Raw genomic sequence first — 13,665 nt, forward strand, 5'->3', positions numbered from 1 at the left:
TAGGCCATTTTAAAAGGATTGTCCAGTTTAGAAAACCCATTTCCATATACCTTGTTGGGGAATTCTGAGTTTCTAGAGTGGTCTCCTGTTCTCTCCTGATCACAATTTCTTGACCAGAGTGGAAAATGGTCACAAAGAGCATCTCTGGCATTAAAGGAGCTGTCCTGTATTACATAGACAACCATTGATTTTAATGTGCACTGTGTAATGCTTAATTTCCCCTGTGGTGGCGCTGCAGGGTAATTAAACACTTACTGCCCGGTTTCCCCACTGATTACAGCTGATCGTTGAAGGTCCCAGCAGGGGGATACCTTGTGATCAGCATATTGTCAAGGGGCCCTTCTAATAAGTAGGGATTGTTCAAAGCATTCTAGACAATAAGAAGCAGAGACTATATGTTTTATAATTTTTTGAATGTAAAACTATACAACAGCTCTGCCTATTTGCCATCTCAGTAATGTTGAGGAACTGAAACACACATTAAGGCTGTGTTCACATCAGCGCTGCCGTTCCGTTGAGAGGTTCAATCTGAGGTTTCTTTCGGGTTAACCCCTCAACGGAAAGGCAAACTGAAACCTTAGCTTCCGTTTCCCTCACCATTAGTCTCGATGGTGACGGAAACGTTGCTAAAAGTTTCCGTTTGTCACCGTTGTGACAGGGTTCCGTTGTTTTGACGGAATCAATAGCGCAGTCGACAGAACAATCTACATTAAGAAGAGCTTGAGCTATCAAAAATGCTGAAACAGAGACCATCCAACATTTGCCATTAACCCACAAATGTATAGTGCTCAGCCAAAACCACTAATATGATACCAAAATCTAGTTTTGAGTTCATGTTATCCCCAGCGGTCACCTAAAGCCACACAGACAAGAGGAGAATCACAAATCCTCCTTTACCTGAATGCTGTCAGTGCACACACCCCCTTGAAGGCCACCGCAGCTCCCACTTCTAGTCCGAGCTAGTGCAGTCTGACCGTGGCTAGAACTAGGTAAACTTTCACTGAAATGCTTCGGATGTAGGAGATACGTTCTTCACAGGAAAAAGGTTAAAGAGCATTGGTCAGCTATTCGGACTTGTTTGTTTTAGTCAATACTTCTGTGCATGGCTGTAATAACAGTGATCTAATGGGCTATTATCATACGTTCATGGTTATCAAGGCTCTGTATATAGGGACAGCAGGGAATCTGCTTTTGCACCATCACTTAAAAAAAATTCCGGACCTGAATTATCACTTATGCGTCTAAAGTGGATGATGTGTCTAAAGTTAAAGCTAAAATAGGGTCTTTGTACTCAGCACTATAGCGATGCCATATGTACATTGATCTCCTGTCCATAGCAATCCTATATGGTTACATAGTTTGGGGGAGAATCTAATTAATTTAACAAACTACCCTAAAAAATAACCTAAAAAAATTAGGGAAGTTATTTTTTCTCCCCGTTTTGGGCCATTTTTCCCTAAATAAAACCTAAAAAATTAATTGATATTGCCATTTGTTCTACACTGTACTCGGACAGTCACATAATAAAATGTCAGGTGCTGAACAGCTGTATTCAGACTTGGCATTTTGCTATAATAACAATCATGATATCAGCAGTCATGGAGACGTAGCTCACCATAAAATCAGACTACTGCTCCCCTCAAGAAACATAGAAGGAAGCAGTAGTCGGAAACCACCTCCAGAGACTAAACGTCAGCTCAGTCTCATCTATGGAGCCAGAGAGCAGGAGCTGGTTGCTTCATTCAACAACATCTACCACTCTAGACTCATTTTTACATATAGAACTACGTACAATTTAAGAAGGAAATATCTCTTTGATATTACAATGTAGTAGCTATAAGTTGTTTAAAGGTTTCCCTAATGTCTGTAGTGATCCAAACAATCTCTAGCTCAGGCACAAAATAAAGCTCATCTTCTGCACTGGAGACTTGTATGTAGAAAAGAAATGAAAAAAAATATTTTTATTTTTTTATTTTTTATAGTGTTCAAACAAACGACTTGAAGCTAACTTTTGAAAAACATCTTCTACGTCATGCACCATGCACATGGCGGTATTAAATTTGCGTACAATCTCCAAGTTGTACAGGGTATAATAGGGCACCCCACTGTACCTTGGAAGCATTGTTGGTTAAGTCCAAAGCCTGGGCATATACATTCAATATTTACAAGCAAAATGACCTGTGAGAACAGCTACCACGCCTATTAAGTAGGGAGGCTAAGCAGAAGTCAGCATGTTTCATAAAAAAAAAAAATATCTAATAATTTATAAAGTTACAGGAGACTTACCTATCATTTCTATTTTTCTTCCTTTTGTTTGGAGACTTTTCATGGTTTGACTTGTCATCTTCACTTGAGGAGCTTGCCTCACTTTCCTCACTGCTACTTTCCCCCTGATATTCGCTATCACCACCACTTTCAGATTCTTCATCTAGGAACGAGACATCACATGTGAGCACTTGACAAAATCATCAATGTGTAGCGGACTAGGTCTAGTTTAAGGATCAGTGTATGGGGGGCATGACTTGGACATGGCGGAGTTCTTTTGGAGCTCCGAGATCACAGCTTACCTACAGAGACTTTTCACTATCTCACCCACCCTGAAAGCATGCCAAAGGGGAAGAAATTGGACCCTAAACCTCCTGCTACTCCAGGTACCTTACTGGCACGTTTCTCCAGTCACACAACTGGAGATTCTCCTTCATTCTCTCCTCGTCTCGCCATTGCGCCCACGCCGACAACGAGCAGACAACCCACATTACGAGGGCCGCCCAGCACCTGCACCCTAAATCAGCCTGTACCGGCTTTGTTCCTCTCCCAAGGACGGGATGTATTAGCCAGTAGTGTCGAGGACCCTGTGGCGGCTGTTCGCATGCTTGCGGAGCTCAGGGACATGTTACAAGCCCTCCCTACCCAGGTGGAGCTGGAGGCCCAATTTTCCTGCCTTGAAGAGCGGCACGCCAGAGACATTTCCACCATTCAGCAGCTCTCTACCATGGTGGCGCAGGTACAACAGCGGTCCCTAGACATGGATGGCTCTCTTTCTACTCTCTCGACTATGTTACAGTCTAGTTCTACTTTGCTGACCGACCTCACTTTACACATTGATGATTTGGAAAATCGGGGCCACCGCAACAACATTAAAATCAAAGGCCTGCCGGAATCAGTGGGTAGTTCCGACTTAACTGACGACGACGACCTGGAACTCGACAGTTCATAGGGTGTATAGCACTAGGCAGTTGGATCGGAATACAAATGGCCTGCGAGATGTTCTCTGTCGCGTCCATTTTTATCAGCAAAAAGCTCTTCTCCGGAAAGCATGGGATTCGGGTCCCATTACACACGAAGGGGCATCTATAAGTCTGCTACCAGATGTGTCACGACGTACCCTTAACATGCAACGCATGTTGAAACCTCTACTGGATAAGACAAGCGAAGCAGGTGCCGCATATCGCTGGGGCCATCCATTCCACATCATTATACGCAAGGCAGGCCAAGAATTTGCTGTGAGATCTCCAGAAGATCTATACGACACTTCTGCCTTTTTGGGGACAGACCCCGTTCCAATCCCGGACTGGACAGTCCCTGGTCTTTTTCTGCGTACCCCTCAACGTCCTAATGTGGACAGACCGCCGACCCTTCCTCAACAAGTTGAGATGATCCATCTTGCGGAAAGTGCTCTGGCTGGGGACCCTTCTGATGGGAACCCCCTTACCCCGCCTACGGCCTGAACCCTTACGTCTCGTCCCCCCCAGATTCAAAGGAACTTTGTGAGTACTATGTCCTCTACCCATGGACAGTTGTTTTCTCAATGGCACTTCCTACTTATTGGGATGTTGATCTTGTGTTTTTTATGTTAAAATGTACCCGAACTTTCATGCCATGCTTGTTCTGTGAATTCTCGACCGGCTTATTATGCCTAGCATAGGTGTTGGTTTTATATCTCCTTTACATGATCACTTTAAACACATCCTTCAGCTACCTCGGGCTTAAACGTAATGTGAAGTGAGTATCTTAGTTGCAGAGCATTGTCTACATTTCCCTGTCTACTTGGAGATCCATTCTTTTCCCTTTATTTCCTTCCACCCACCCCTCAAATTCCCTCTTCCGAACCATATGTCTTAACTCTCTCAATACATGACCCTATCGAACTACAAAATCAACCTACAGAAGTCGGTAGCCCTCAATATTTCCTTGACGCACATGGCACTTACAGCTTTATCATCCTCCTTTCCATTCAAATGGTCTTCATCTACCCTACCTTACCTGGGGGTCCATCTTACCCCACGTGCGTCTGGACTTTATCAGGCGAACTTTCCTCGCCTACTGTCCTCAGTTAAGGATGATCTCAATAGGTGGACTCTTGGTACCTTTACTTGGTTTGGTCGCTGCTCAATATTGAAGATAAATGTTCTCCCTAGGATACTCTACCTGTTACAGGCCCTGCCTATTCATATTCCCCGTTCTTTCTTCACTGCAATGGACTCCGTCTTTTTCAAATTTGTGTGGAATAACAAACCAGCTAGAATCGCGAAGTCGTTACTGTATAGAACTATAAGACAGGGGGGAATTGGGTTACCCGATATTTATGCCTACCTTCAGATCTTCTCACCTTAATAGGTTAGTGGACTGGCATCGTAACACAGATCCCAAATTATGGGTCCCTTTGGAATCACATTTTAACTCCTAATCTCTTCACATATTACCCTGGTTACCGGACTTCTCCTTACCCTCCCCACCCCATCCCTTGGCAATACTCAAAAAGTCCATTGGGAATCAACTTCTACCCTATCCTTCTCCTTTACTTCCGATATTGGGTCATCCCTCTTTTACCCCGAGCTGGTCTGATCCTGTATTCCAGAGATGGGCATCCTCTAGCCGATATAGAGCTACTCATCAACTCCATCACTTCCTTGTCTCCCTTCCGTCCCCAACCTCCCTCTCCAACACACCTTTGGAGGCCCTCTGTGCTGGCAAAGGTCCGGTATGACACGCCTTGTCTGCTATTTATGCCATGTTGGTGTCCCCTCCGACGCAACATCCACTTCCTTTTGTGGGCAAATGGGAGCATGATTTGAATTTGTCTTTTTCGGATTCCCAATTAACGAGAATATATGATCTAACGCATGGGTCGTCAATATCTAGTTGCATCCAGGTAGCGGGATACAAACTTTTATCTCGATGGTACTATGTTCCATCCAGACTGCATGTTATGTTCCCTAATGTTACCTCACACTGTTCGAGATGTCGGCCTGCAGATGGTACTCTTCTAAATACTTTTTGGGACTGTCCAGTGTTGTTGCCTTTCTGGCAGGCAGTTTGGAGAATAAGCTCCTCTTTTTCTGACCACTCTATACTTTTTACTCCCGCCTTTTTCCTGCTTCATTTAAGAGACATTCCTTTCCCATCGTACAAGTCGTCTATTCTCCGACATTTGGTTAACTGTGCGCAAGCTTGTATACCTGTTTTGTGGAAGAGCACAGAACCCCCCCCCCCTCCCTCCGACTCTAATTTCCTCAATCTTGAGAAACCAAACGCATGGAGGACCTCACTACTCACGTGATTAATGAACGTGACATTTTCTTTAAAACATGGCACCATTTGATTGTCTATCAAGACACCCTAGAATATAGGACCATCATGACCACCTGAGGCAGAGATTTCATACCTCCTGAGATGTGAACCATGTGCCTACAGAACTCCCTCCCACCCTACTTCCCGCCCCCCCCTTTCTCTTTTTTAAATTATTATTTTGTTTGCTCACTCCTTTTCTTTGTCTTCTGTCGATTTTCCTCTTTTTCCCCTCTCTTCGATGTTGCCATGTCGAATTTTGTTAGTTGTATTGATGCAATATTGTGGACCTGCGTGTCCACTATTTGGCATATATTATTTTGATTTTAGTCCCGCCCTCCATTTTCTTTTTTTTGTTCCCTTAATTAACATGTCTTTGAATTGGAAAATTTGTCAAAATAAAGAATTTAAAAAAGAAAAGGTAGCTTTTTAAAAGGTAGCACACTCACGGCCAGATCAAGGATGGTAGAAGTCCCTGGGCAAAAGTTTTGGTGGGGGCTTCCTTCCCTAGTACAGTGTCATATAAAGAGTGGCTAGTTTAGATAGCCATACACATTACATAATTGTTGGCAGATCCCACAAAGGTCGAAGTGCTGGATACCGGATATTGGGGAAAATAAGGATTGGGCATGATGAACTTTTGTTCTCCCAGAGGTAAGTGGAGCTGGAGTTGTCTTGCAGTCGCTTATCTATTTTTCAATATGGCAATAAATATGAACGCTCAATCATTTGACGTCTTCTAGTTACTAGTGATGGAGCTCTGTAAAAAGAAAAAGGAGTTCCAACTCCAATGTCTTGCTCCTGGGAGTCTATGGATAAAGGCTGAAGGAACTAGAAGGTGGAGGTTAGAGGCCCCTGGGCAATTGCAACCTTTTGCCATTCTTTATTCCAGCCTGCACACACTACTTCATAAGGCTGTTGCAGCTTGAACTGGAGAAAAGGTTTATACGAGTTATAGATTGATGTACAAGGACTGTCTATCAATACTTTTGGTAGCTGTTCAAATTTAGGGAAAAATGAAGCAATATGTTGATAAACGAGACATGTCTTCCCAAACACATTTAACAGATTTAGACAAGCCGCATTATCTATTATATGTGCAGTAATCCTCGGGAGCTGAGCCTATATGTAGTTATTAGATTTTTTTCATGTTATCCATGCATCACTGAAAATTATAACTTTCTTTATTATCTTGTTTCAAGCTTCAAAATACTGTAAGGATATGAAAGAAGCTCTTCTGCAAATTGGTTTTTTTTTTGCACATATCATGCTAACTCACCAGCAATATTCTACCAGTGTCACGTGTTTCTTCCCAGATCAGTTACATCTATACATTTTAAACCCGTTCATTATGGGCAGCGGTGTCATGTGATCTCAGTTTGACCTCCAGAATAGACCATGCTCTGGTGTGTAGACAGGTGGTCATTTCTCCTGTGTGGCTGACTTCCAGTGAACTACAGAATTACATCATCTCCAATCAAATCCCTCTTGGAAGCTGATAAACCGCCCCCCCCCCCTTCCTTCCTTGTTTCTCTGCATGTCCCCCATAAATATAGAGCTGCTGAGGAGATCATTTCTGGCCTATTGACAGAGACCATGAGCGCAGTGATATAATTGGGGAGTCTCTACAATAATTAACTGCAAAGCTATAAAGCTCCCATGACTCACACCGCCTGTCTATACTATCTGTGTGTGCTAGTGAAGAGGTTCCTGTGTATTCATATGGGATACTGCTCCCTACTGTCTAAAAACTGTCAGAGAAATTTGTCACAAGCAGGAGGCAGAGGAAACAGGCTGAAGCGGCATTCCATAGAATTACACAGCCGCTGCAGGGTGAGCTAGGAAACCATATCAGAGGGGAAGAAGGAACCAAGATGACAGACAACCCATAAATCGCCCATCAACTAAAACTGGTATACACAAGGAATACACAGGGGCCTCTACATCATTCTTGAATAGTAGCCTATGCTGCACTATATAAGCAAAATAAAAAAAATAGCTGGAGTGCTTTTTTAATAGTGCTTAATAGGAATTGGATCTCTTGTATAACCACGTCAAGTGGTTGCACCATGAATCTGCTAAACCCCCTTTTAATTTGCAGTTCCACGGACGGTGAGCTAGTTTCAGGGTGGTCTAAATGCTGGAACGTCCCAGGATCAGATGTTATCACCGGCAGGGCTTTGGAGTCGGCAGAAAAACACAGACTCCAACATAAAAATATTAAATATAATTAATGCAGATCTTGTTGCATATTTACTTTTTATAGAAATTTAAGAAAGTTCCACATTTTAGCCCTATAAATATATGTTCTGTTCTACTGATTTAAGCCCCTTATTTATAAAAAAACAGCGATATCTAGAATGTTCTAGCCGCGATAGAAAATCGGTTATCACCTATCCTTTGTAGAGTAGCCTGATTATTTACATGATGGTATTGAAAAGCCTGTTATTACCCTCTATCTACAGTAACTTTGTTACTAATTTTTATACACGAACCATTTAGGAGTCAAAAATATGGCTAACCGACTCCAGTCCTGATCCCTAGGGAGTGCCGCTGACAACTGCACAATGCCCGACTGCCTTCTAACGGCATTGGCTTCACTTTCGTCTGCACTGGTTTTGATATATGAATTCCACTTAGGGGTTTCCGAAATGAGCGGGTATGATGTTGCTGCCGTAATAAAGACGCTAATAGGAGGAGTAAACAAATGGTAACAATATCTATGAGTGTTCATTACATATTCATACTCTTCAATGTAAAAAGAACCATAACATAATACCATATTTAACACATGCTGATTTACCACTGGTTGCTGCAGACTCATTTTCCTCCTCTTCTTCAGAAGAGTAAAACTTATTTGAAGTATCCTTCTCTTTTTTAGTCTTCCCCACTGAAGTAGTCCATGTTTTAGCCTATGACAGAGAGAAACACATTCATCTCATAGGATGTAATGTTAAATAAATACTGCTTGAAGGACAATCAGGGGAGTATCTGACATTTATGGAGGAGATCATGAGCAATGCTGTTGGTCACATGATGGACAGATGTTTGGCAACCATTATATCTATTCATCTATGGCCAGCTTCGCTACTAGGAAAAATATGAGAATAAAATGAAATCAAACTTTGTAAAAGAAGTTAGGAAAGAGACAACAAAGCTGCAAACTTTAACTGAAGAAATTACTTTTCCCTCTCGCAAACTTTAACAAAATTATTTTCTTCAAAAGGTGCAGAGGGGGCATGAAGGTGGCAGAACTTAATTGTTCATATGGGCGACGTACACATGCTAAAAGGCATATTAAATTTCTAGACCGTATCCAGATCCAATTTTTAAAAATTAATATATTAAAACATTGAACGTTGCATAATTTAGTGCAGGAAAATCTGCATCAAAACCGCAGGTAAAATCAGCACTTAATATTGCTTTTTTTTATGCAGATTTTTGTATTCTGAGGCAAAAAACAGATGCGGATTTAATGCTGTGGAGATTTTGGTGCTTTTAGACTTGTCAGAAACAATTCCTGAAGTCGAAACGCAAAATAAAATTAACCGGCTACGGATTTTAAAATCCGCACCACCATTTAATTTCATTGTGGAAAAAATCTGCGACATGTAGAGGAGGCTACTGATCTTATTTATTTTACTGGTGTTGTGTTACGCTGAAAATTGAGCAGGAAAATGAGCACGGCACATCTGTACGTAATATACAGTGTGTGCATGTGGCCTTAATGTTCTGACATCGTAGGTCAAAGATCCTAATATATAAATACTGAATCAGAGAAGAAGTGGCCATGTTGCCCAAAGCCACCTATTCGATGTAAGCTTTCATTCTAAACTGAATTGGGTACATAAAAAATAAAAATGAGAGACATGGGGGTGATCTTATTCAAAAAAAAAATCCTAAACATTTTAATGGTACGGTCCATGTGCCATTGGCCTTTTAAATGAGGTTATTGCTTCGATGGCACTGTGTGTTCCAGCAGGATTGGTAGGATCTGTCGGTCACACTGACTCAATTCTTTACGGAGACATGAAAAATAAAATAATCAGCTCCCAGTCATTAAAAAACACAGGAGCTGGAGGAAGAGCAGTCGCATGCAGAGTTTAAAAAGGGGTTCTGTTTCCCTGAAATGCTTTGTATTTTAGGGACCCTTGTTTTATTGAGTCTTAGTCCAATATTTAGCAAAAGATACTTCTTGTCTGAGTCATGGAGGATTTGCGCCTGGATGGTGTCGCTTTCTTACAGTGGATCCCCACCTGGTCTCCATTCCTTTTATCTACTCCCTTTAAAGGTGGCCATGCACTTTAGATAGCTGTTGGTCGAACGCTCATTCAAATAATTAAAAAAAAGTTATTAAAATGTAAAAAAAAATTGCAGTAGGGCAGGAGGTACTCACGCTTTAAAACAGTGCTGACACCTCTATTCTGCACCGCTCCATTGATAGAAGCTCCTGCTTATTATTTTCTGCCCTCCTGCAAAATTGTAATACTCCAGGATAACCTTTTAAAGGCTATGTAAACTTTGGAAGGCAAATAATTTTTTCAACAATCAATGTTTTATTTCATTTTGAACATCTTTTAAATTGTTTTTGATCTTAAAAAAAAATTATTACCTTTTGAGATACAGCTTTTTTGTCACCTGTATACATAGAAGCTGTCAGGTCAGCGGGATGGTCGGCTTGTGTGAGCGCTGGTCATGTGTGCATGACATGCAGGTTCCAGCTATTATCAATCACAGAACTTAGATGTTTTCGATAATAGCTGGATCCTGAATGTTTGAGACACGCAGGGCCAGTGCTTACCGAAGCCATCAGTCCTGCTGACCTGATAGATTCGGCTTTGAAAGCAAAATACAGCTTCTAAATATACAGAAAAAAAATAAATTCAAAAAGATGTTCAAAAGGAAGCAAAACGTTGAAGGTATTTTCTTCAAAAATCAAAGTTTACATCGTTTTTAAATTTAAAAAAATAAAAAATCACCTCTAAAATGAGCATTTCAGAATTTTACATTTTTGCTCTAAGCATCAAGGCAATATCAAAATGACATCAATAAAATATTTAAATGAAAATCTGAAAATAACAAACACTACAGATCAAAATAGGAGAAACATACCGGTTCAATAACGTCCACATTCCGAACAGAGGGATCAGGTGCTACCTCAGGCCAGTCGGACAGCTCCAGGTAGCCAGATGCCTTGGCATTCAGCGTGTGAGATAGAGTACCAAGCTGAAAACGGTCTCGATCTATTGAATAAAATACATAAGTAGCAAATAGTGGATTACAGTGAAACCTATGAGCCTTGCAGCACAAAGTGCAACATTATAAAGATGACAGATCATTGATGTTAGATTAGTATGGATATCAAGGAATAGATAGAAAGCAGGCAGCCCTCCAGAAGGTCAGGATGATTATTTCAATCCATACGTTACAATAATCTCTTTCATAATGGTCAATATAAAAACTAAATCAGTCAGTATGTTTAGAGGTGCCGAGCTGGAATGCAGATTGGGTGAAAATGACTGTATGGTAAATATTAAGAATGACAGCACAGTTTAACAATCCACAGACGAGGCTTTCCACAAGCTCATTCGGAATTTTAATCATTCTCTTTCTGCTACACTACACACCATTACTACTAAAATTAGTAATAAATCTACATGTTCGCTAAAACAGCACAAACCATCCGTGTTCCAGAATCACTGACGTAAACCCATCTCACCTTAAGAAGTCCTTCTTAACTTTGGGCGCAGTCCAAGTATACAAATAAGGACTGTGAACCAGCAGCACCAACTAGTGTAAGGACCATCTGCGCTGTCACACTGCGTTCCTGCCTGTAAGCTGTATGAAATACTGAAGCCCTTCAAGGACCAATTTGGAAGTTATTTTGTGCAGGCACTCTCATCAACTTCATAGAAGCCCTACCTCTACAGTGCCCTCTTTATTAGGTCCACCTGTACGCCTGGTCACGAATGCCAATATCTAAAAATGTGGTAGCAATTCAATTCTGAAACCGACATACAAATAACATAACTGTATGCTGAATGAATGAGTGTCGACCAACCGTTCTCTCCACTGACCTCCCCATAAATCTGTGCACACAGCTGAACCTATTTATTTCAAATGGAGAAAATTAGACAAGCTACGGTCACACAATTCATCGACTTCTCACTCAAAAATGCAACTTTTCGGGTATGTTAAAATCTAACATGCCCGATCCTTGCTTCTCCAAACATCTGCCAATGGGAAATAGTTGTGAGGCCCCATGCACATTAGATTGTCAGAACAATCCACCAACAATAATCTATTGTGTATGGGCAGCTGAACGCTGAAAAATTCAGCTTTTGGCCAAGTTTCATTTACCTGAAAGATACCTGGGATCTATGATGTTATTTTGAGTCATTAGACCTGCGGTCGGGCCAGGATTGGTGGCCATATTAAGGGGCACAATAATGTTGCCGTATTACAATTATATTAAAACGGTCTAACTGAACATTGCTGCTGACCATGTGCATCCTTTTCAAGGCAGAATCTAACAATACCTAATGCCTACTTCCAGCAGAATAATGTGCCATGTTACAAAGTGCACCACAACCAACCTGGCTCCATGAATAGAAGATCCCTATACTCGAATGTCTTGGACTGGGATTTGGTCACTGTGCCATAGAGTATTCTCGAGATATGGTGGAACAGGAGATTTGCAGCACGAATGAGTCACCAATAATTCTACAGCAATTGCTCTGTGAGGAATGTTTCTAGCACCTTGTTTAATCCACACCAAAGAATTCAGTTTGTTCTGAGGTAGGATCTAATAAAATGGGCAGCAAATTTTTTTTTTGTAACTTGTTCTCCTTTGGACCCCCACAGTATTTAAATTATTTCTTCCATCAAAATATAATGATGTGTTACTAAGGCCTAGTTCACATTAAGAGGCCTACGTTTAACATACATGCTAAGAATAGCTCCCAACGTATACATATATGGACAGTGACCGTAACGTCGGCAGCAGCAGTACTGGAGTCCCCGGGCAGAGAATCAGCTGATGCTCTGCTCGGGGACTCCTTCAATAGGAAACCCCTGGAGTCACTGAACATATGGACAATAACGTCGGGAGCAGTGCTGGAGTCCTCGGGCAGAGCATCAGAAGTCACGGACCGAATGTCGGGAGCAGCGCTGGCATGACCGCAAGGGGCTGTCACATTGCCTATTGCTGGAGTCCCGAGCAGCTCAGCACTCTGTCCGGGTTAATGGAGTTTTTCCTACTTTTTGTAATGCCCGCCAGCAGCTATTGTTTCAATGGCTTCTTTCTTTTCAATGCCAGTTTGACTATTATGCTAGTTTCTGTTCACCACATCATTGATCCCGAACCTGTTGTCATGCTTGTAACGCCCCTTCATCCATCGATTTGCCATAAAACTGCAGGGTTTTATTCCTTTTACTTATTCAATGACTGGAAACAAGAATAGTTTTTGTTTTACTCTCGACTTGGATTCTCCCAGGTTGGAAAAGCAGTAATGCATAAGAAGCTTAACCTACAAGGCTTCCACCGAACACCACATCGACGATGAGCCTGACACTGTGCCTCTCTCAGTGCTTGCATAGTTATAATGCTGATCATGATCACTCTTTATCCGCTGGCTAGTACTACGTATAAGATGTATATTCTGGATGTATGAGAAGAACATGCTTGTATGAGCACAGATAAGAGCAACGCCACGTAAAACTCATCACCCACTCATATTTCACCCAAACAGGGAGAACCAGGCGTATTAATACTTACGGAGGTGGTGGGACATTTAATTTACCTTTGAAAGGGGATTCGAGAACAGGAGCTGGTTTCTGGGCCAGAAATATTCTCTTGGCATATTTACTCAGAGCTCCACTCTTCTCATTTGGAACAATAAGCTGTCTTACAAAGCGCGTGCGGTCCCGGATGTCGTAATTCTGATCATACTTTCCAAGATTTAATATGTACTGAGTAAGCAATTTTGTCTGCCAGGAGAAAAAAGAAAAAGAAAAAAAAGAAGGAGCGCAAAACAAGTTATTTATGATTATTGATGACTCTCAGTGAACATATTTGAAGAGGTAATAAAAATGAAC

The 13,665-nt window shown here is 41.6% G+C and overlaps 1 protein-coding gene across 1 annotated transcript in view; it reads right to left on the reverse strand.

Annotated features, from left to right (window-relative positions):
* Window positions 1-274: 274 nt before the first annotated feature.
* Window positions 275-13,665, reverse strand: part of AP3B1 (adaptor related protein complex 3 subunit beta 1) — a 128,490-nt gene continuing 115,099 nt past the window's right edge. Inside the window, exons 16-21 of the mRNA XM_075847526.1 lie at window positions 13,371-13,557; window positions 10,681-10,811; window positions 8,372-8,480; window positions 2,287-2,428; window positions 898-1,030; window positions 275-370 (exon numbers count right to left, since the gene is read on the reverse strand). Coding sequence (XP_075703641.1) covers window positions 275-370; window positions 898-1,030; window positions 2,287-2,428; window positions 8,372-8,480; window positions 10,681-10,811; window positions 13,371-13,557 — 798 coding nt within the window. The remainder of the gene's footprint in view (window positions 371-897; window positions 1,031-2,286; window positions 2,429-8,371; window positions 8,481-10,680; window positions 10,812-13,370; window positions 13,558-13,665) is intronic.

Source organism: Rhinoderma darwinii, chromosome 1, assembly GCF_050947455.1.
Source record: "Rhinoderma darwinii isolate aRhiDar2 chromosome 1, aRhiDar2.hap1, whole genome shotgun sequence".
NCBI classification, from domain to species: domain Eukaryota; kingdom Metazoa; phylum Chordata; class Amphibia; order Anura; family Rhinodermatidae; genus Rhinoderma; species Rhinoderma darwinii.